Source organism: Manis pentadactyla, chromosome 14 (assembly GCF_030020395.1).
Source record: "Manis pentadactyla isolate mManPen7 chromosome 14, mManPen7.hap1, whole genome shotgun sequence".
Taxonomy (NCBI): Eukaryota; Metazoa; Chordata; class Mammalia; order Pholidota; family Manidae; genus Manis; species Manis pentadactyla.
The window spans coordinates 40,285,805-40,308,184 of NC_080032.1; the positions used below are offsets into that span (position 1 = coordinate 40,285,805).

Below are 22,380 nucleotides of genomic sequence, written 5' to 3' on the forward strand. Positions count from 1 at the left end.
GCAAAGAATAGGATGCAACATATGTTAAGTTTGCACCCTATACTGACACATTCTAGGATTCAGTCAATGTCTAGCTCCCTTCAAAGTGAGTTTCAAATTTCCAAGTATAGCCTTGACTCCTAGGATGGATTAGTTCAGTTTGTGCAGGTGAGTGATGACAAAAGTTAAAAATTGCTATCACTGCATTAATCTGTACTAAGTTGGAACAAAGTTGCTCCTACTGATCCAGTAAAGGTATCCTCCATCACAATAAAGGGCTACTGTCTGTCTAGAAATGTCAGTCAGAAAAATCACCTAAGCTCAGAGGACATGGGGACGGCAGTGTAAGAGAGAGAAGACAAGTAGTGATTCTATAGCATTTTATAATGCTGACAGACAGTGACTGTAAAGGAGTATGTGGTGGGGACTTGATAATGGGGAGAGTCTAGTAACCATAATGTTGTTCATGTAATTGTACATTAATGATAGCAAAATAAAAAAAATAAAATAAAATTATATATATATATATATATATATATATATATATATATATATATAAATCACCTAAGCTCAAGGATCCAACAGGCTTAGAAAGACAACTATAAGAGTGAGACAATATACTACTGAAGAGAGAATTGGGTTCTAATCATGTATTTGATATTAAACCATTATTTTCCCTGAGGCTAGTCAATTACCTAATCTCTTACATAAAGGATATTGGAAAAGATGATATTTAAAGATCCTGCCCATCACTTAAATTCCTTGCAAGACTTCATGCAAGACTTGGTTGCTTGGCAGCATTACTAACTAAGGAGGTGCTGAACTATGGGAATAGTCTGTAATAAGCACATGGCAAAGTTCAGAGAGTCAAAAAAGTACAAAATGTATGTATAATACCTGGAAATAGTGTAGTAAAATAAAATGTCATAAGTCAAATCCAGGAAGACTATCTTAAGCTTTGCTACTAGAGATATTTAAAATCCTCTGAATTCATATTCAGAGTTAGTTTTGGGCTGTTCTTAAGTTTGGCCATTAAAACCAGTTTTAAGGTTATGGTGAAGAATCAAAGGGATAAAAGAATTCAATGTGAACAGATTATTCATTCATGCTTTTGAAAGCTAAGGGCATGGGTATTATATTAGAATGCAGGGAAAAACTACTGGTGTTGATTAGGGGAAAAAGCAATGCAACACTGAACTCTCAGATTATGTAAACAGAAGTCAGTTGCCTTTCCAGAGAATAAGCTGCTGGTCAGCTATTTAGCCATTCTTAGACCAAAGGCAATTTTGCTTTAGCTTTGGGGACTTAAAATGTTAGATTTAAAAATCTGACACATCTGATGAATCAATTTCTCTAGAAAAGGTAATCGATGCCTAAGGAAACCTGTAAGAACAAAAAGAGATGATGTCACTGCTAGCTCTGTGTAAGATCTATACTGCAGTTAATGCTCATCCTCACACAGCAGCCTGACACTTTCCCTAATGCCAGGGGTTATGCTACAGCAGTCTGAGACAGGGGTGTCCCTTTAGCTCTGGCAAACACACATCATTGCCTTGTCACTTTAATGGACACCTTGTACTCTCAAAAGAATGCAGAAAGCCAAAATTTAGAAAGCAAAGTTGTCAGTTCATCTTGTGCTCTGTTGCAGAATTTATCTTCTTTCAGTTCTATCTGTAATAGAGTGATTTTCTGGGAAGGGAGAGATGAAGACAGGAGAGAGGGAGGGAGAAAAGGAAAGACTTCAGATGCTTCTGATTTCTTATCAGAAAACAAATCTAAACTCCTGTTTCAAGTTTTCAAGGCACTCCAAACTCAGGCTTGACTCCCAGTCTTTTTATCATTATCCCCCAAATGCACCACCAGTCTCCTGAGGTCAGTCTCCTTACAGCTATAGAGAAAAATGAGGCGCATTCTGACTTCTGTGCCCTCAGTCCTGAGTCTGTGGTCTGACGTGCTTTTCCAGCTTCCCTGCACTTTCCCAAACCATTAGCCATACCTCAAGGTCCAGTCGTTGCCCATGTTCTTCAGCAAGTCTCACCTAAAAATTCAATGGCTTTTCCTTTTTCTAAAATAGCATATAGGTATTTTGTCATAAGTTGTTTCATATGGTGTAGTTCCATTTTACAGATGCCTGGTTTGTCTCTTACTGATCAAACAACAGGTTCTGAAGCAAGTCTCATACTTCTACACTGCCCATATAGTACTTCTTACAATGCTGAACATGTAACAGGCATTCAATAAATATTTAATAAGAAGGTTATTAAAATTAATTCTGTAAGCTAAAAGCAATACGCTTCTTTTAATTTCTGAAGAAGCAAATGACTCAATCTTCTTTATACTCAATGAAAAAATAACTGACAAATATTAAGAAATATTAGAAAACTTAGGAAAAGAACATATTTTAAAAATCACCAGTACTCCCAACACTTAGAAATAACTTAACATTTCTTCTCGCTCGATTTCTTCATAGTATAAAACATAATTTTAATTTAAATATTTCTGTTAACTATCTCCCCTATTGTATGTAAGCTCTGTAAGACCCAGGCCTGCATCTGTTCCTGTCACATTTACATATGCAGTGGGAGGATGCACAGTGTGTGCAGTGCTTCGTGCATGTTAAGTGATCATACAAAATTGATGGAATTACTTAATTTGGTAAGCCCTTTCTGTAGTTTTAAGATTTATTTAATTAAACCAGGGTTAAGTACGTTTTTCTCAGTAAAGAGACATAGGGTGCATAGTGAGCTATATGGTCTCTGTTGCAACTATTCAACTCTACCACTGCAGCATGAAAGCAGCCACAGACGATCCATAAGTAAACGGTCATGGTTGTTGTAAGGTTGAAGGCAATGGGGGGAGGAGTGAGCACATCAGACACTGATGACGTGCCAAAGTCCCCAGCTGCTGCCCCCTCCCAACCTGAAAAATGTGCCTTAGGCTAGCCAATCCTGGCGCCGCTATAAATCTAAGCTCTGCCTCCCCCTACCTTCTTTAAAAACTCGCTGCCTGCCCTGCTGGGCATGACTTCCCTGGCCTGTGATAGCCAGACGGGGAAATATCACCCAGGAATTGCGCTCAAATAAACTGCCTGGCCCTTTGTTGCCTCTTGTCGCCTGCTTATTTCAGCTAGGATTTATCTTACATTTGGTGCTGAAATCCCGGGAAGGAGCATGAGCGCGGGGCCCGACCAGCCACTGGTGGCCCCGCCCCCTCCTTCCCCGACCTGGGACCTCAGCCTGCTCTTTGCTGCATGGACTATTTTCTGGTAAGTCCCTCAGTTTCCCCCAGTCTGCTTCCCTTCCTAACTCCATTTCACCTGGTACATACATCCAGGTGGGGGCATCCAGCCCACCCTTTGCGGGCATCTGGCCTGCTCTTGGCCCTGCGGTGGGGGAGACATCCCTCACCCAGGCTCCCAGGACGTCTCCCCTGACTTGGCACACTTGGGACGCTGGGCGCTCCTCTCAGAGGGATTAGTTGGGAAGTGGCGCAGACATGGGGAACCGGCCCTCAAAAGCAGAGGCTCAGGCCCCGTTGACGATGTCTCATTTCTAATTTGGCTACTCTATATTTGTTCTGGGAAGTTCGCAAACGGAAGCTAGTCTTTCTTTGCTCTGAGGCCGGGCCTCAGTATCCCTTGGACAATCAATCTCGCTGGCCCCCTGAGAGAACTTTCAATTTTGGCCTCCTCACCAACTTGATTAATTATTGCCACTGGAGAGGAGAGTAGAGTGAAATCCCATTATGTGCAGGCTTTTTGGACTTTGCGCTCCCGCCCAGACCTTTATGTTAAGTGTTCAATGACTCAGGTTCTCCTGGCCCGATCTCCAGTTAAAGACTGTCAGCCTCTTACTCTGCCCAGTCCTTCTTCCTTTTCAGATTCGCCAGAAGACCTCAGTCGCCCACCTCCCTCAGCTCGCAATCCCCTCCCCCTCTCTCCACCACCATCTTTAAGTCCTTTGTCTTTATACATGTTGTGGCCATCTTAAAGTCCTACATTCTCAACCATGCCGTTGTTGTACTGCTCTCCTCTTCCGGTGACTGCACCACCCCATCCCTCTCCTTCCGCCTTCACCGTCCTCTTCCCCCACCAGAACACGTTCTTCCCACCCTCTGGTTCCAGAAGCTACGGACAGGAAGCTGAAGAAAAGGAAAGCAATTAGCTATCAGTGACGCAAGTCTTTATATCGGTTTATCTGTGTATATGTCTTTGTGTAAGAAGTGTTGCTGACTGTAGTCGTTGTGTCTCAGTTTGTTTGTTTGTGTGTCTAGGTGTGTGGATGAAAAATATTTTCCTACCTCCAGATGGTATTAATAAAAATTGATTTAAAAACAAGCGCTTGTGAAAATTGGGCATTCTAAAACTTCCAGAAAATCTGATAAAAAAATATTAAGCATTAATGCTAATTTGGGTTTGGCTGAGGCAGGCATGTCCTTGTGGTTATCAGCTGCCTAAAGTTTACCTAAGGTCATTTAAGTTGATGTTATCTGCTAAATCTTTTAAGAATAAAATGCTTAAAGGTTTAGCTTTGTCTAATGTTCAGTAAAGGTCTTGTAAGTAATCTAGCATAGTTGTTACGAATGAGTGAACTAAATAAGTGGCAAGTGAACACCTTTTAAATTGTGTGTTACAGTGTGTATACCTATCTACAGCCTAGAAATCTTTGTAGTAACCTAAAACCTTAAAATTTTGCTAAGTTAAAAAGATATACTTTGTGCTCAGTGAGAGATTGTGTTGTAAAACTCATGGTTAACAAATTATAAAATGTTCATAAATTTGTCAATCCAAAGAATGCTAGTGTAACAGTTAATAATAGCCTATTTCTCAGTGTTCACTAAAAATTGAAGTACCTAATAGTCTTAAGTTCTAATTAAAACTACTTAAAGTAATAAGGAAAACATTTCTGCATGCTAAAGAATGTATCTTTTGATAAAAGAAAGTAACTTTGTTCTAAAGTACAGCTGTTTATTTAGAGAGAGATGTCTTGGGGACCTCGAGAAGAGAGGAATTCACCCAGATCTACAGGTACTGCAGGCAAAACCTGATGGCAAGTCTGGCTTGGCTGTCTGGCCTCAAGAGGCCTTTAAAAGTTCAATCTGAAATTCCTTACAAAAAGTTCCAGCAAAGCACATTTAAAAGAACCTATGTAATCAATTGCTCTTCTTGCTGCACTTATGCAAATAATTAAGCCAAGTGTCAGTTATTTTCTTAACCTGGTTACTTCTAATAAAAATGAGGGTGATTTTAGAGAAAAGTATTGTTTCAATAATGCAGTCTTATCTATACTAAATCCTAATACTAGTCATTGAGATGTAAACTCGATCCAGAATTTTAGTTTCCCCATGATACCTGGCTATGATTCTTAATTAGACTCTTCATATTTCTAGTTCTCATATTCAGCCATGCATTCTTAATCTCATCAAGTTTGTCCTTCCAGAATAGAAGCGCCAACCTTCCAAGGCCCTCTCAACTGACCAGTGATAGAAACCTAGCTGCACCCTTTACTGCGCCCCTTCTCAGCATGAAGCAGCTGGAGTGGTTGTTGCCCCCTTTCCCTGGCAGCAGCTAGAGTCTCTATCTGTAGAGGAGAAAATGAGACAGGAACCATAAGCTTAGACAGAATAAGGTGAGAGCCTCTGGAGAAAGCAAGGCAGGATATTTGCAGTCAGAGCAATGTAACTACATGCTACGAAACCCCCCTTCCCCCACGATGCCCCTTGTCAGCCAGAAGTAGCCAGATCAAGTCATCGCCCATTATGACCAAAAGGCTGGAATGTAAGGTTGAAGGCACTGGGGGGAGGAGTGAGCACATCAGACACTGATGACGTGCCAAAGTCCCCGGCTGCTACCCCCTCCCAACCTGAAAAATGTGCCTCAGGCTAGCCAATCCTGGCGCCGCTGTAAATCTAAGCTCTGCCTCCCCCTACCTTCTTTAAAAACTCGCTGCCTGCCCTGCTGAGTGTGACTTCCCCGGCCTGTGATAGCCAGATGGGGGAATATCACCCAGGAATTGCACTCAAATAAACTGCCTGGCCCTTTGTTGCCTCTCATCACCTGCTTATTTCGGCTAGAATTTATCTTACAGTTGTGTCCTAATAAAACACATAGTCAGGCAGCAGGCAAGAGCTGACCATCAGGCTATAGACAGCCAGCCCCTGAAAGAAAATAACCAGTCTCTCAAATCAGTAATGCATTTATGATGATCACAAATATGTGCATACTGCCATTCCCTATACCATAATTTATATAATCAGACCCTGTCAACGTACATTTTTGGCAATATTCCATATTACATATAGTGCTGCTGAACATACTAATGCAAATTCTATTGAGTATCTCCTGTCATTTCCTTAAGATACATTCCTACCAGTTGAATTGCTACATCAAGGAATACCACATTTATGAATTATTGTTAACACTTAAAATACTCATACACCTGTCATGACATAGTATTAATCTGCAATTCTAGCCAGAAGTGTAAATACTGCTTCTCCAAAATCTCATCAATATTATATATTATGTATGTTTTCTTACCCACAAATATTTCAGCAGGCACATGATTAGAGTTCTGTACTTGTTTCTTTCATATTAAGTAACAGTTATATACAATGAAATAAATAAACCTTAACTATAGCACTCAATGAAACAAAAGTATACACCTGGTGCAACACAAACCAACAAAAACAAAACATTAAGATAACTCCAGTAATTTTCGTTAGTGTCCCTTTCCAGTCAACATGTCTCACTCCCACCGTAATGGTGCAACCATTGTTTGGATTAGTCTAGCCTATTCTAGAATGCCATATAAATGTTAACTATTCTAGAACATGTTTTTTTAAAGCATGTACCCTTTTATATTTCACTCCTAATAAAGTTTTGAGAGTCATCTCTGCTGTCGTGTACAACAATAGCTTGCTCAATGTCACTGCTGAATAGTGTTCCAGTGTATGACTATACCAAAATTAGACTATCCCTCCTGCTTTTGAGAGATCCTGGGCTATTTTTAATCTTTGGCTACTATGACTAAGCTACTGTAAGTATTATTGTACACAAATGAAACTTATGTTGAAATGATTTATTTCTCCTGGGTAGAGTTCCTGGATCATTGGAGAGGTATGTGCAAAGTAAATGCTTTCCGTGTTTCAACTGTAGCTCTCCCACTAGGTATGCAATTCCAATTACATGAAGGTTATCCCTATGATATACCACAGGGCCCTGAGGTTCTGTTAATTTTTTCTTCCTTTTCTCCCCCTGTTTCTTTAGAGTGGATATTTCTACTGAACTATCTTCAGGTTTATTATTCCTTCTGTCAATTCCATTCTGAAGTTTTTGTCAGATATCGTATTTCTCAGCTATAGAACTTTGATTTGGGTCTTTTTTATTGTTTCAAATTCTGTTAAGATTTCCTATTTATTCATTGCAAGCATATTTTCCTTTATATTCTTAAGCAACAATACTCAACTGATTCAAAATCCTTGTCTGATAATCCCAACATCTTAGTTACCTTGAAATTAGTCTCCATTGACTTGAGAATGGATGTTTTCCTGCATCTGTGTACACTGAACAATTTGGCACTGTATTACGAATACTATGAATGATAACATGTAAAAAGTTTGGTTTTTGTTCTTTTTCTCTAAGAATATGTTTTTTCTTTTTCATTTAGGCAGTCAAGTTTCTTTGCTCAACTCAACCTGCAGAACCCTGTCTCTCTACTATGTATAGTGGGTAGCAGCTCAAATTTTCATTCAGTTCCTTTCGACTTAACTGAGCTGCTTGGAATCTGTCCCATATGTAGTTCAGTATTAAGCCACAAATATAGGCAAAGCTTATACACAGAATATGAGGCTTCTCTTCTCTGGTCTTCTCCTTATTGGGGTTTATGCTCTTCCCCTCCTCTCACTCCACTATACACAAATACAAACTTTCCAGACCAAAGGCTATTTTCTTTCAGTCAATGTTGGCCATGATACAGGATGGAGACTCACCCAAGGCTATTCCCTTCTATCATTGAGACTCCCCTCTGATTTCCATTTGCTTTTGGTTACTTTCCAATGCCTTCAGGTAGTTGTTTTTAAATTTGTTCATTGTTTATAGTTGTTTTCTGCAGAAGGACAGGTGTGGTGAGAGCTATTAGGCCATGCCAGAATCTGAACTTCTCCATCATGAATGTTTAAATCATATCAAGTTTGTAAGCGTCTTACAGTACTGTAGAGTGTGATTTGCAATTAACCCACTGAAAGTGAGGACAGATATTTTTCATGTTTAATAATATGTTAACTTACCAGAGAGAAAGTTTGTGTCCTCTGCCAATCTAATTTTTTGAATGTATATTCACCAGTTCCTTACTGATAGTTGTCTTTATACATAAGGATAGCAAACTTTTGTGAAATTTGTTACAAATATGTTTTCCTAGTTTGTGATCTATTATGAGTACAGTATATGACATACAGAAAATTTTATTTTCTATATTTTATAGCTTTTGTATTATAAAATAGAACTCTTGATTCCTTACAGTTTTATCTTTTAAAGAAAGATATGATCATTATGGAGGATTTTTTAAAAAACTATGAAAATAAGAATCACCCATAATCCACCTTATTTTTCCCATTTCCTTTTATGGCTTTTTAAAAAACTTGGGTATACTTTCCATTATCTGGAAGTCTCTTTAACATTATCTGCAGAAGTTGAAATTATATACATTGTCATGACCCAGAAATCTCATTTCTAGGTATATAACCCAACAAAAATGAATACATACAGGTACCAAAGGACATGAACAAGAATGTTATTTTAGAGGCATTCTTTGCATGAAAACTGTAAATCACCTAAATATCCATCAGAGCAGCATGGATAAATAAACTGTAGCACATTTATATAATGGTACTATATGGCAATGGAAATGAGAGAACTATCACTACATCAAAACACAGATGAATCTAATAAACCATGTTGACTAAAAGAAACCAGACACAAAAGATCACACACCATATGATTCCATTTAATAAACAGGCAAATGAATCTATGCAGTTTGCAAATAAAATGGTGGTTACCTTTGTAGAGAAGGAAAAGGAGAGTGGTTGGGAAGGAGTCCAAAGAAGACTGGCTTCTGGCAATTTCTATTTCTTGACCTTAGTAGTGGTTACACAGATATGTTTACTGTCATAATTCATCAAGCTATACACTTATAATTTGTCTGTGTAGGATATAAAATCCTCATTTAAAGAAAGTATTGTTTTCATTTTGGAGAATATGAAAAAACTATGCATAGGAAAAGAAATAACCTATGATCCACGTGCTTCCTCCCTTATTTCCAGATACTTATCTTTAAGTTTAGTATAAATTTTTTGTTCATACATCTAACATTTTGTTAGAATTATACCAAGTATGATTTTACATGTTTTTTTACCTAGCATGACATGTTCACATTTGCTAATGATCTCTCATAAAATCAACTATTAATTTTCACATATTTTATTGAATGATCTCTTTTATAAGATATAAAGTAATGAAAATCAAAAAAGGAGTTTCAATCTCAGTAAAAATTAAACTTCAAGGAAGTAGATAATGTTAATTATAAAAATAAGACTTTTAAGCTCAATACATAACTCAAATTATTATGTTGTGTGGGTATGACTACCTTTTAATGGGCAAATGTTCTGTAGTTTGTGTATGTAGGGCTGTAGCCCCAAAAAGAGTACCATAGAAAATAATATTAGAAATGTTCTCAGAAATGAAATAAAAATTTTAAATTACTTAAGATACAGAGAGAAAATAACTTTTCCTTCTTGGTGAAGTCTGAGTACAAACAATGCAGCAATGAAAAAGGAGTAGCTAGAAATAAACCAACATATGGGCAAGAAAGGACCAACACAAGGCAAAGCGTATCATCACTTACCAAATCTACCACTCAGGACTGACAACTGATCTAATGACACTCTCTTTATGATCCCATTCACAGTGTGCTAGGCAGCCACTCCCAACTGATTATATTGGCACAGATGAACTAACTATATTCGCCATCTTCGACACAGTCAACTGGTATGTTAATGGAAAGAGTGCTAGGTTGGGAATTAAGATATCTGGATTCTAATACCAACATGAGAGATTAACAAGTCATGTGATATTAAATAGGTAATTTAGTATCTTTATTGTGGCATGAGACTATGGCCTTATATTCCTCACTGTACGTAGCACCGTATGTATTACACATAGGTAGCACTTAAGTCTGTTGAATTAACAAATCAGTGTAGTTATGACTGGTTCAGGAAGGACAGTTTTAATCTATCACTATCCAATTTGAAAATGTGTACTACACATAACTAAGAAAACTTGCACTGTTCACACAAAAATATTAGAAAAATACCAGAATGAATAAGCATTCTACTCCTCCCATTTCCCTTTAAAAGGGTGATTACCACTGTTTAATGTGAGGGTTTCAAAGTTAGATGTCTAATACACACCTCAATGTTAACATGTCCAAAACTAAACTCCTGATCCGTTGATCATCAAAAACTAAAATAAAATGATAAAACTTCTTCACACAGTCTTCCCTTCTCTGTTAACTAAAATTCCATCCCTTTTACTTATTCAGGACAAATAGGGAGTCATCATTTTCTCTGTTGCCCCTATCTTCAAATACATAACGTGTGTGTTCTCATTCTCATCATCTCTATTGCTCCACCCTTCTAATCCACCATCATCTGTCACTTGAATTATCACAACTACATCCTTAACAGTGTCCCTGATTCTGCCATTGGCCCCTATTCCATCTATTCTTAACACAGCAGTAAGGCCACTATTAAATAGGACATCAGACCGTGTCTCACTCCACTGTTCTAAGCCATCAATGTCCTTCCATTTCTCCCCTTAGTGCCTACAAATCCTCAGTTCTTACAAGACCCTAAATGATTCTGCCCCCATCGTGTTGATGAACTCCTCACTTTCCATTCTTCTCCTCAGTCATTCCACCCTGACTAGGGACCTTTCTGGTGTTCCTCAAACATGCTAGCTTCAGCTAGTGTTTCAGGGGCTTCGTACATTCTGTTCAAATCATTCTTCCAGAGATATCTGCACATCTCACTCATTCACCTCCTTAAAGAATTTTGTCCAAATGTCACTTTTTAGTGAGACCTACACTGACACCTACTAAAAATCCAGCCCCATTTTAAGACCAACACTTCCCACTGCCCTTACTCAATTTTATCTTTCTCCAGTCACTTATATTTACTTATAACTGTAATGGCAGATTTTTTTCTGTTTCATTCCCTGTTCATCTCTGATGAGCATCTCTAATATTGACTGGCACACAGAAATAATAAATATTTTTGGATGACTATGCTCAATATAACTGTAAGGTTTCATTCAAGTGCCTAAGGGAATGTGAAAATTGTTTTTCCTTTGTAAGTACATTTTTACGGACGTAATAATTGACTAATACTAAAAGATTAGCAAAGAGGATTACCAAGTGCTAACACATTGGAGACAACCAATATATTAAAATATGATGCTAGATAAACTTGTGGGTCTCACAGTAAAATTTCTATCACACTTGTTTAAGTAAATACTCTAAAAATTTTGAGTAAGTCAGAAGAAATCATTACTATTTAGAACTACTTTCTGATTTAGGATTTACTCTACATTTTGCATCCCTCAAAAAAGTAAACCACAAAAATGAACTAGAAGAAGAGATACAAACTAGGCTGCAACTGTAACATCTGATTTAAAATTTGCTTCATAAAAATCATACATTGTTTTCATATAACTTTGTAAATGTAACAAAATTATGAATATAATTCTGCTTTTATCTGTTTTATACATTATAGTGTGAAACTAATTCTAGCTCCCCCAAAAAAGAACTGGTTTTTTTATGCTGCTCTAAATATACTAGTCTAATGCATTCCAAGGTTTTGTACAAACCAAATTTCCACGTTTTATTATTTTCCCAACAGATATACAAGATTCCTATAAGAATGTATTTCAGTCAAAATATAATTATTTGTGAGTATTTGCAAAGTTTACCGGTCACAGGCTCTGATTATCTGGAAAGAATGCCAATTACAACTCAAGGATCATCAGGTAGCTTAACTGAAGTGTGATTTTGTACCAAGATTTTATATACAAGGGCACATACTACTTAAAGACCATAGTTAATTTTGGATTAATTTCTCATAAGATGAAAGGACTTAAGTCTATTATGGCAAAATAATTGAAAGCTGATGTCTAGGAAAACTAGGAAAGTGATAAACACTTGTTAATGAAGTATTGGTAGAACACTTTTAACTCCTATTTGATATTAATAACATATATTCATTTTAACAATATTTCTAAGTTTCAAGATACATAATTTTTTGCTTCTGTGTTCAAATGTAGACTTTTCACACTGAGATCTTCAAAGATGAGTTACATAAATTAGTTGTTTAAAATCTATCTGTCCTGACAAAATTTCCTACTACTTTAGTCATTTAAAGATTTAACTTACTTCTAAAACTAAAACATACTGCACCTTTCTCTGTGAGAAGAAAACTAGCCATTTTATTCGTATTTATGTTCGATTATACATAATTTCATTATAAAATTGCCCTGTTATTCAGAAATAAGAAAATCATAAGCAAGTTAAATCCTACAACAGACATATGAATTAACAAATGTAACTGAGACCCACTAAATCATGGGTAATGGCCATTATATACTTTGTTCAGTTGTTTTAAAAATAATTCGGCTGTATTTGTGATTGATACAGACCTATTACTCCTGATGTCACTGGCATGACATCAGGCCCAATAGGCATACACAAATACTTATGGCTAATTAACTTTATTGTGTCCCTGTGCAGAAAAGAGTTAGCATGGAAGGCCTGCTACGCTATCCCTTAAAAAGCCCTGCTTGCAAGGGTGGCTCTTAGTTGGCATCTAAGAACGTGGATTTGGGGAGTGTTCCCACCATTCCTTAATTGATAAGAGCAGCTCACTGCACCTAAACTGTTTGTGCAAACCATATGGTTTATGCTGACCACCTGCTTTCCTTCAGGGAGTCTAAAATTTTGGTACATGTGACCTGCACAGGCTGTCCATGTGACCAACTCCCAATAAAGGAGAGGACTGAGTCTCTAAGGAGTTTGTCTGGTAGACTACACCTCACAATTCAGTGCTGGAGTTGGAATTAAGTGCATCCTAAGTGACTCTACTGGGAGAGGCCTCTTGGAGGCTTGTGCCTGGTGTCCCCTGGACCTCACCCCATGTGCCTTTTCCCTTTGCCGGTTTTGCTTGTATCCTCTTGCTGTAATAAATTTTAGCCAGAAGTATCAAAAGAATAATACAAAGTTGAGTTTTTTATCTAAATCAACTGTTCAATTGCTTTTCTTTTGGCATATTGTCTTCCGAGTTTATAATTATGTCAAAGTTTAGGTAATAATAAGATCAGAATTCTCAATTCTGTAATCTCTAAGAGAAGTCACCTTTACTTAACAGATCAAAGTTGTTTCAAAAAAAAAGGTGATGAACATTATTTTTCTCTTCAAAAAGAAACAATAAAGTATATCTATTTTATAAATACAAATCACCAACAAATCACCAAACCTAGGGATGACCTTGAGGACCCCCAACAGAGTCCAGTATGGATCCAAAGAAGAAGAACTCTGCCTTATTTCTCTTTATATTTCTTAAGAGTTTGCAACATATATCTTGTACATAAGATATTCATCATATTTGGTGATTTTACATTTATCCTCCTAATACACCAGTCTGAACATGTGTTGTATCTCTACTTCAATGCTAGTTAACATTGGTGAGCTGGTTAAATGGCAAAAATATATGCGATAACAATGGCACAATTCAAACAAAATGAAAGTTTTTGGCAGGTTCAAGTCACATAGTTGAATAGAAGATGGATTACTTTGACTATTTGCAGTCTGTAGCCCTCCAATTTGTTTTAATGGCATTTTGGTAGTTCTCTGTCTGCAAACAGGCTAAAGAATACCCCAAGAATTCTTAATGTGACTTTGATTTTTGTTAATTCATGTATCTTTGGAATTTAGAGAAATGTGCCATACTTCAGTTGTGAGTGACAGAAGAGGACAGGCATTTTATGAGCTTCTGTGTTATTTAACCACAGCTCTGCCATGTTTCAAAGAATCAAACAATCTATACTTCCTTATATTTTATATAATGCCTTTGGAACTAATCCCCCTTATTGGCCAAAAAATGATAAAGATTGCAACAGAGGATGCTGATACAAAAGAAACATTAAAATAAGGTAAAAGAAGGCCCCAGGGATGAAAGGAGTCGGTGTATAAGAGAGTATTTCTAGGTGAAAGAAAGTTCCAGGACAACTATGATTGTGACAGAGTCATTTTTTGGTCTTGATCTGCCATAGCAAAAGAACTAAAGAGTCTTATCATTTTTAAAGCAAACTTCATTATTCAACATAGAAAGTTTGTATGAAATGTCAATTATGCCATTCAAAAAATTATGCAAAGAAATGTAATGAAAGAGCAAATTAGTGACTCTTCCTCCCATGGAGACTATTTCCAGAAGAAAAAATTATATTACTCTAAAGCATACTTTAACAATATATATGACAAATAATATTTTTAGAAAAATTACTAACATATAGAAATGTAAAACATCAAATTAGCTGAGTCAAACACATGAGAAAAGTTATGTAGTGGAAAGTAACCTCCAGAGGTCATCGAACTTTCTTCCTAAAACACCTCAAGTAGGTAATTCTGAAATCCAAGAAGGATTTATTCTACCATCAGTTTTGGTGGAAGAGGATTTCTGTTTTGGTTTTGGGGAGAGGAATAAGAAGACTGGCCATTCTAAAATTTCCCTTCAGTTCCATTCCCTGTGTACTCAGATTCACTGTGCTAATGTCTCCAAATATACTCTGGTTATTTATCTTAGTGGTTCCATTCACTGCCAATGCATCACTGGCAAAAGAATAATACAAAGTTGAGTTTTCTATCTAAATCAATTGTTCAATTGCTTTTCTTTTGGCATATGCTCTTCCAACTGAGTTTATAATTATGTCAAAGTTTATGTAATAATAAGATCAGAATTCTCAATTCTGTAATCTCTAAGAGAAGTCACCTTTACTTAACAGATCAAAGTTGTTTCAAAAAAAAAAGGTGATGAACATTATTTTTCTCTTCAAAAAGAAACAATAAAGTATATCTATTTTATAAATACAAAGACTCTCAAGTTGACACCAGTTTAACATCAACAGTGCTTAACTGTCACCGAAAAGCTGAGGTTTTTCTGGCTTTAGGATATGGTTTTCATTATATTGAAAGGGCAAAATTAGTAGGACTTTATAGATATTCGATGCAGATTACAATCATGTAACTTTAGATGAAAGTTAAATTTTAGAAGTATTAGGGTATATAACAAACATTCTAATAATATCCACTACTTAACAAACCTGAATGTGTTTAAACATAAGGAGACATGTGCAATGTACACTAAATCAGTGGATAGTAAAGGCCAATAGTGTACAAGAAGGCTGGTTAAAAATTATAATGTAGAGAGAACTAGTAAGAATATAGCAACCTGACTGAAATTGATATTCATTAGGGTACACTTCACATCAATAGGGAGCATTTGGACTCTGTGGTCTTTATCAGTGTCCCAGCTGGTAATGGTTGAAGGTTAATGCCTTACCCCATTCTGTTCAATTTTCTATCCTAATTAGCCCTCCAAATCTATAGCTGTGAGCACCAAGTGTCTGTGCTCAAAAGAAACTAATTAATGCTAGCAAATTAGATCAAGTCCAAAGATCCAACAGCCAAACTCTTAGTTAAATGCTCCTTGTTAATAGGAAGCGTAGCTGTCAATAACTGCTGTCGGTGACTATAATGAGGCATCTTTCTTTCATTGAAAGTGATTTCATTTCTCTTTGTCCTTGGAAAAGCTGTTCCATTCCCTTCACAAATCTAAGTTGCTGGCAGTCTGACCCAATTCTTATGATCAGCTGGGTTGAATTGACATGAAAAAAAAATCAAACAAGAATCATGTTTCCTACATAATCATGTTTCAGACATTTAGCAGAAAAGTCAGATCACTTATTAAAATTCCTGTATCTTTATCCAGGAACTATACAATTAGCATGCATAATGCTTTTATATAAAATCCTATAATTATTTAATAAAGCAATGACTATAAATACTAAATAAACTATAATGGAAGTGCCCTGATGCTAAATTACATCTTATTGTTCAGTTTAAATGTAGTGGTTCTGCTGCTCTGCTTGGGCAATATACACGGCTGATACAAGGTATGTTCTTTCCTAACTCACATGGTTCAACAGGGAGAACACTAAGGATTATTCTTTATAAAATCACCAATTTTAGATACTAAAATTTAGTTTTGGACCATATGGTCTAAAAAAATCAACATGGTTATCTATAAAAAATTATAATATTCCAAAATCAATTGTTACAACATGCTCTAATAGGGACAGATATACTGAAATAACCCAAATGTATCTCAAATTTTAAGATGCTTTCAGTCTTCAGAATATTTTAAGTATATTAAAAAAACAAAACAACCAAGCCAACATCCTAAACATCAGAACTTTTGATAAAGAAGTGAAAATTAAACATTTTTTCTGTACCATTACATATAGTTGTGCAACATAAATAAGTATTATAAAGTTATACTCTACATCTTTCATTTCAAAGACCAAAAACAAAGTTTGACTAAGATTAAGCAAATGTAGTTATGAAGCCCAATCATTCTGCATTTTCATCTGAATCATGTGAGTAAAATCTCAACCTATAACTGAGTTAGCAAGCTTTCTTTTATTGTAGATATAGGAATAACATGTCATCAAACAACATAAATACAACTGATACATCTCACTTGGGACCAATATATCAGAAATAAGTAAATTTTCCTGGTAGTGGAAAGTTAGCTCTGTGACTTTATTACCCATTTTTAATTTTTATCCTCCCTCACCTGAATCAGCATATGTATCTTTTAGTTCAATGAGGCAGGTGGAGGATTATCTCTTGAGACTATCAGCATGACACCTGCCAATGCCAGATGTGCACTGAACCCTGCCTGCAGGTGCCAATGGGTTAATTTCTCCTGACACCTGAGGGGTGGGGGTTGTGGAAGGTGCTCTGATTAAACAACTAATTCACAGCAAAAGCATGAGTATTACCACAGAGTAATATTCCTAAATTACTGATAATTAATAAATGTATTTATGGATACATGTTATTTAAATGTAAGTTATAAATGGATTAAAATTAACACAGGTCATAAACAGTCATTTAAGAAACAGAAATGACTATCGCATGTTAGTTCTGAGGAACTACCCTTCTTTTTCTGCCTCCATTCATCTGTTACAAAGAAGACAGCACCAATTCCTGAGGAGATAGCATCAGAGGGACAGAAGTGTTCCTAGTATCCAAACCTTATTGATATGGCCCTGAAACTACAGTTGTTGATATACAGCCTGGCTCCCCTATAAAGAAACCTGCAGTGAGATTGCAGCTAAGCCCATCCTCCTAAGAATTATTGTGGTCCTTTGATGACGAAGACTATAGGGGAAAGTGAAGAAGAGGAGCCAGGAAAATAGTCAACATCAGCAAAATCTCACTATGACTTCTTTTAATGGCAGTTCCAACAGGTAAAGTTCTTTAAAAAGACATTTGCATGGTAATACTGCCATCTGCTTTTCTAATTACCCATCCTTTACGGCCTCATTTTTCATATTTCACTGCTTTGTTTACATTTTTCACTATAATGTTACATATTAATCAATGATATATCTCTATATTTACAGAATACAGTATTTCACATTAAAAACATTTTCCAAAGAAAACATGCATACATGGTACCTAGTACATGCATTTACATAATTATCTTCCACTTAGAAATGTAAAATATAGAAAAAAACAGATTCAATGTAAATGCTTTTGGGATTCATTAGCAATTCAGTAACAGACAATGAGAATTAACAAAAATAATCTTAAAATATATAGCTATATAAATATATCGATAGAGGAAAAACAAGTACATGTTACATTTAAGATTTCTTCTTTCCCTATAAAAATCTCCAGAATAACTTATATTGCCAAAATACCCATATCAAGTTTCTCAATATGTAACTATACTTCTAGGAAAAAATGTTTTTTTACTAGTAATTGAGGAGAATATTTTAAAATTGTAAATGAATCAAACACTGCCTGGAAGTTCTGACAGCTGAAATACTGGTATCTCAGTGTAAGGGTGAGAAATAATTCATACATATTAATTCACTGACTACTTGACTCTGAGGCTAGGGATTAAATTCAGATCTTATTTTTAAAAATGTATTTCATCTTTATATGAATATTTGAATCTTACCTTGAACTTGTTCAGAACATCTCTCTCGGGCCTTTTCTCTCATTATTTTAGGGATTAAAACATCTTTTTCGACATGTCTGAGATGCTGCTCTGAAAAAAAAATAATATCTTTGATATAGTGAAGTCTCAAGTAACTCACCAGTTTAGGGAGAAAAAAGCACTCTCTGGTTTACTTAAAAGCCTATGTAAATATGTTAAAAACTCTCTTATGACCCCATAAAATCAGAATAATTTTAGTCACTGAAAATCTTTCTAATTTTTTTTCTATTATACAACAGAAAAAAATGTGAGGGCCATAGGAAATATCTTTCTAAAAAAAGTTCTTCAACCTATACTTCAACAGTTTTATTTGAAAACATATTCCATGTAGTCTTGTCAAAATTAAAGTCACAGACTAACACATTATAATTTTTATTAATATAATTCAAAAAAGGGGGATTTTTATCAATACTGAGTCCCAAGGATAGATGAAAAGATCCAAGAATCAGAGACACATGTGTAGTCCCTCGGCCTAGTAAAAAGAGTAGCCTAAGAAAGAACTGGCAGAAGAAAAAGTGGAACTCCCTGTGCATATAAAAACAAAGCATGTTTGAGATTTCTGTGCATTTTAAACACAACTACCACAATTAGACTAAAATGGTAAACTGAGCACTTGCTCCAGAGTCCCACAGGTTCCTTAAATTCTTAGAGAGCCCTGAAAAACAACGGAGTAAGTGTCCTCGGGGAACCAAAATGGTCCGGAATCTCTGGAAGACAAAAGGTAAATGAAATGAGGTTAAAGGAGATAATCAAACCCCACAGTTTTTCTCCAGGGAAAAACTGATGCCATAAGTGGGTGTTGCAGCATGCTCTGATGCAGCAAAAATGGGGAGCAAGCAAGAGATTTCCCTGGAGGAATCTAAACCATTATTGGTTGAGATGCCTCAGTAGGAGCCAGTGGGTCCCCTCTTCGGCTGCCTTCACACCATGGGTAAAAGAAACAAATACCCAGGTATTTATCCCTAAAAGATGAGGAAGTTTTCCCAGTATCTAGACAGTGGCACCTTGGAAGAACAGGAACCCCTAAGCTCTCCCTGGTACTATGTGGTTCCCAGAAACTTCTGGATGCAGACATCTGTGAACTGATAACAGTATTTTCAGAGAGGGCAGCAGGATATCTCAAAAAACAAGCAAAATCAACAACAAACAGCCAAGAATCACCTAAATCTGATGAAGGACAAAACAAGGAAAGGGGAGAAACCAACTGTAATTAATCAAGAAGTAACCAACTCCTAGAAAAGGTAAAAGAGTAGATAAAAAAAGATTTTAGAGTAAGTATAATAAATACATTGCGGCAAATAAAAAGACTGGAGTCCTAAAACAGAAACGGATCCTAGATTACCTAAACATACTTTGATAAAATGTCTGAAGCTCAGACATCCTAAAAACTTCAAAAGGGAAAAAAATATTACCCAAAGGAATGAGAATCAGATGTGTATCATGTTTCACTGGCATGACATGGATGCAAAAAGACAATGGAGAAATAACTTCCAACTTCTGAGAATTACTTTATATCCAAGAATCCAAGAGCCAATTAAGAGTGAAGTTAAAGATATTTTCAGATATATAGGGACTCAAAAGTTTACCTCTTTCAGACCCATCTGAAAAAGAAGTGATCCCTATTGTTGTACCACAAGGCACTAATCAAACTTAGTGATGTACAACACTAAACATTTTATTATGCATAGGGATCCTATAGGCCAGGAATTCAGAAAGCTACAGCGGAATTGACTCTTCTCTGCTTCACAATGTACAGTACTTCATCTGTCAAGACTCAGATGATCGGTTGATTTCAACAGCTGCCAAAACCAGGGTAGAGGACTTACTTCCAAATGACTTCTGTCTTCACTCATGTATCTGACATTTGGGCTGGAATGGCTGAAAGATGGGCTGAGCGAGGACTGTGAAGCAGAACACCTTACACATGGTCTCTCCATTTGCTTTGGCCTCTCACAGTACAGCAGGCAGGTTATGAGAGGGAGCAATCTGAGAAGGAATGTCTAGAGAGCAAGCATTCCAAGATATCCAAGTGAAAGCAGTATGGCCTTTTCTGACCCTGTTATGGAAGCCATACAGCACCATCCTTCCTACATTATATTGAGTTCAAATCACTAAGGACAGCCTATACTCAAGTAGAGGAGTATCAGGACTCCACTTCCTGTGGCAATGCCACATTATAGAAGAGCATGAGGACAGAAGATAATGCCGTGGCCTTCTGTATAAAATAAAATCTGACACAAGACATAATAGAGAATATATTCCGATAAAATAAAAATGAATCCATGATATAGAAACATGAAATATATAAAGCATATTAGAAAAACCTATATTTAAATTTATACATTAAAACTATAAAGTGCTTGACCACATCATCAACTAATTTGACCTAACCGACATTTATAGGATAATACACTCTGTAACAGCTGAATATTTACTAATATAAACCACAGTCTGGGATATGAAACAAATCTCAATAAATGTAAAAGAATTCAAGTCATACAAAGTATGTCACTTGACAACAGTATAATTAAATTAGATACCAGTAATAGAAAGATCTTTTGATAATCTTCAAATATTTGGATACTAGATAACACACCATTAAATAACCCACAGGTCTAAGAAGAAATCAAAAGGGAAATACATATTTTGAAATGCGTGAAAATGAAAATACAACACATCAAAATTTGTGTGATACAGCTAAAACAGTGCTGAAAGGAAAATATATAGTTCTAAAAGCTTATATTGGAAAAAAAGGATGGTCTTAATGACTTAACCTTGTACATTGGGAAACTAGAAAAAGACTAAACTAAACACAAAGTAAACAAAAGAAAGGAAATAATAAAGATCAAAGCAGAAACCAATGAAATAGAAACTGAAACAACAAACAAACAAAATGATACAGAAAAGCAATGAAACCAAAGCTGGTTCTTAAGAGCATTAAAATTGATAAATCACTAGCCAGGAAAAAATAGAGGTCAGACATATCAGAAATGATACACATTTTTAAATGATAATACTATATTTAAATAATTTTTAATTTAATTTTAATTTTAAATGTAATTATTTTTAAAATGTAAGCCAGTAAATTTGACAATTAAGATGAAATGGAAAAATTCCCTGAAAAACACAAAGCTAATTCAAGAAGACACAATTAACTCTGTATTGAAGAAATTAACATTTAGTTAAAAGTTTTCTCACAAAAAAAACATTTTGGTGAATATGACCAAACATTTAAGAAAGAATACCAATTCCATACAAACTCTTCATAAAATTGCTCTGATGCCAGCATTACTCTGATACCAAAACCAGGCAAGACATTACAAGAAAATTACAGTTCAATACCCCATATTTTTACATAAAGATGTAAAAATATTTTTAAAAGTAGCAAATTAAATCCAGCAATATAAAAAAGGGTAATACTTCATGACCAAGTGAGGTTTATTCCAGGATTGTAAAGTTCACTTAACATTTAATAAACAGTAAATGTAACTCATGATATTACAAAACTGAAAAAGGAAAAACAGTTACCACAATAGACACAGAAACTACATTTGACAAAAATCCAATATCCATTCCTAATAAAAACTCTCAGTAAAGTAGGGACAGAAGGAAACTTCCTCAACATGATAAATACATATACAGAAAAAACCCACAGCTAACATCATGTTAAATGGTGAAACACCAGATGTTTTCCCCTTAAGAAAGGGAACAAGAGAAAGAAGTCTGCTCTTACCACTTCTATTCAATATTATAATGTTCTTAGCCAGTGCAATAAGGCAGGTAACATAAGTAAAAATCTTCCAAACTGAAAAGGAAGAAATAAAACTGTATATATGTTTATTGCCTATAATGACTGTCTATATAGAAAAGATAATATGATTGTCTACACAGAAAATCCAGTGAAATCTATAAAAGAGCTACTAGAAGTAATAAGTTTCACAAAATTTCCAGATACAAGATTAATACAAAAAGGGAATGGAGATAAAATAATTTTAAAAATCAGAAAACTAG

General features: G+C 35.7%; 1 protein-coding gene across 1 annotated transcript in view; it reads right to left on the reverse strand.

The window, feature by feature from the left end:
• Nucleotides 1-22,380, reverse strand: part of CMC1 (C-X9-C motif containing 1) — a 76,142-nt gene that overhangs the window by 31,642 nt on the left and 22,120 nt on the right. The window contains exon 2 of the mRNA XM_036886149.2: nucleotides 18,331-18,420. Within this exon, the coding sequence (XP_036742044.1) occupies nucleotides 18,331-18,420 (90 nt within the window). The remainder of the gene's footprint in view (nucleotides 1-18,330; nucleotides 18,421-22,380) is intronic.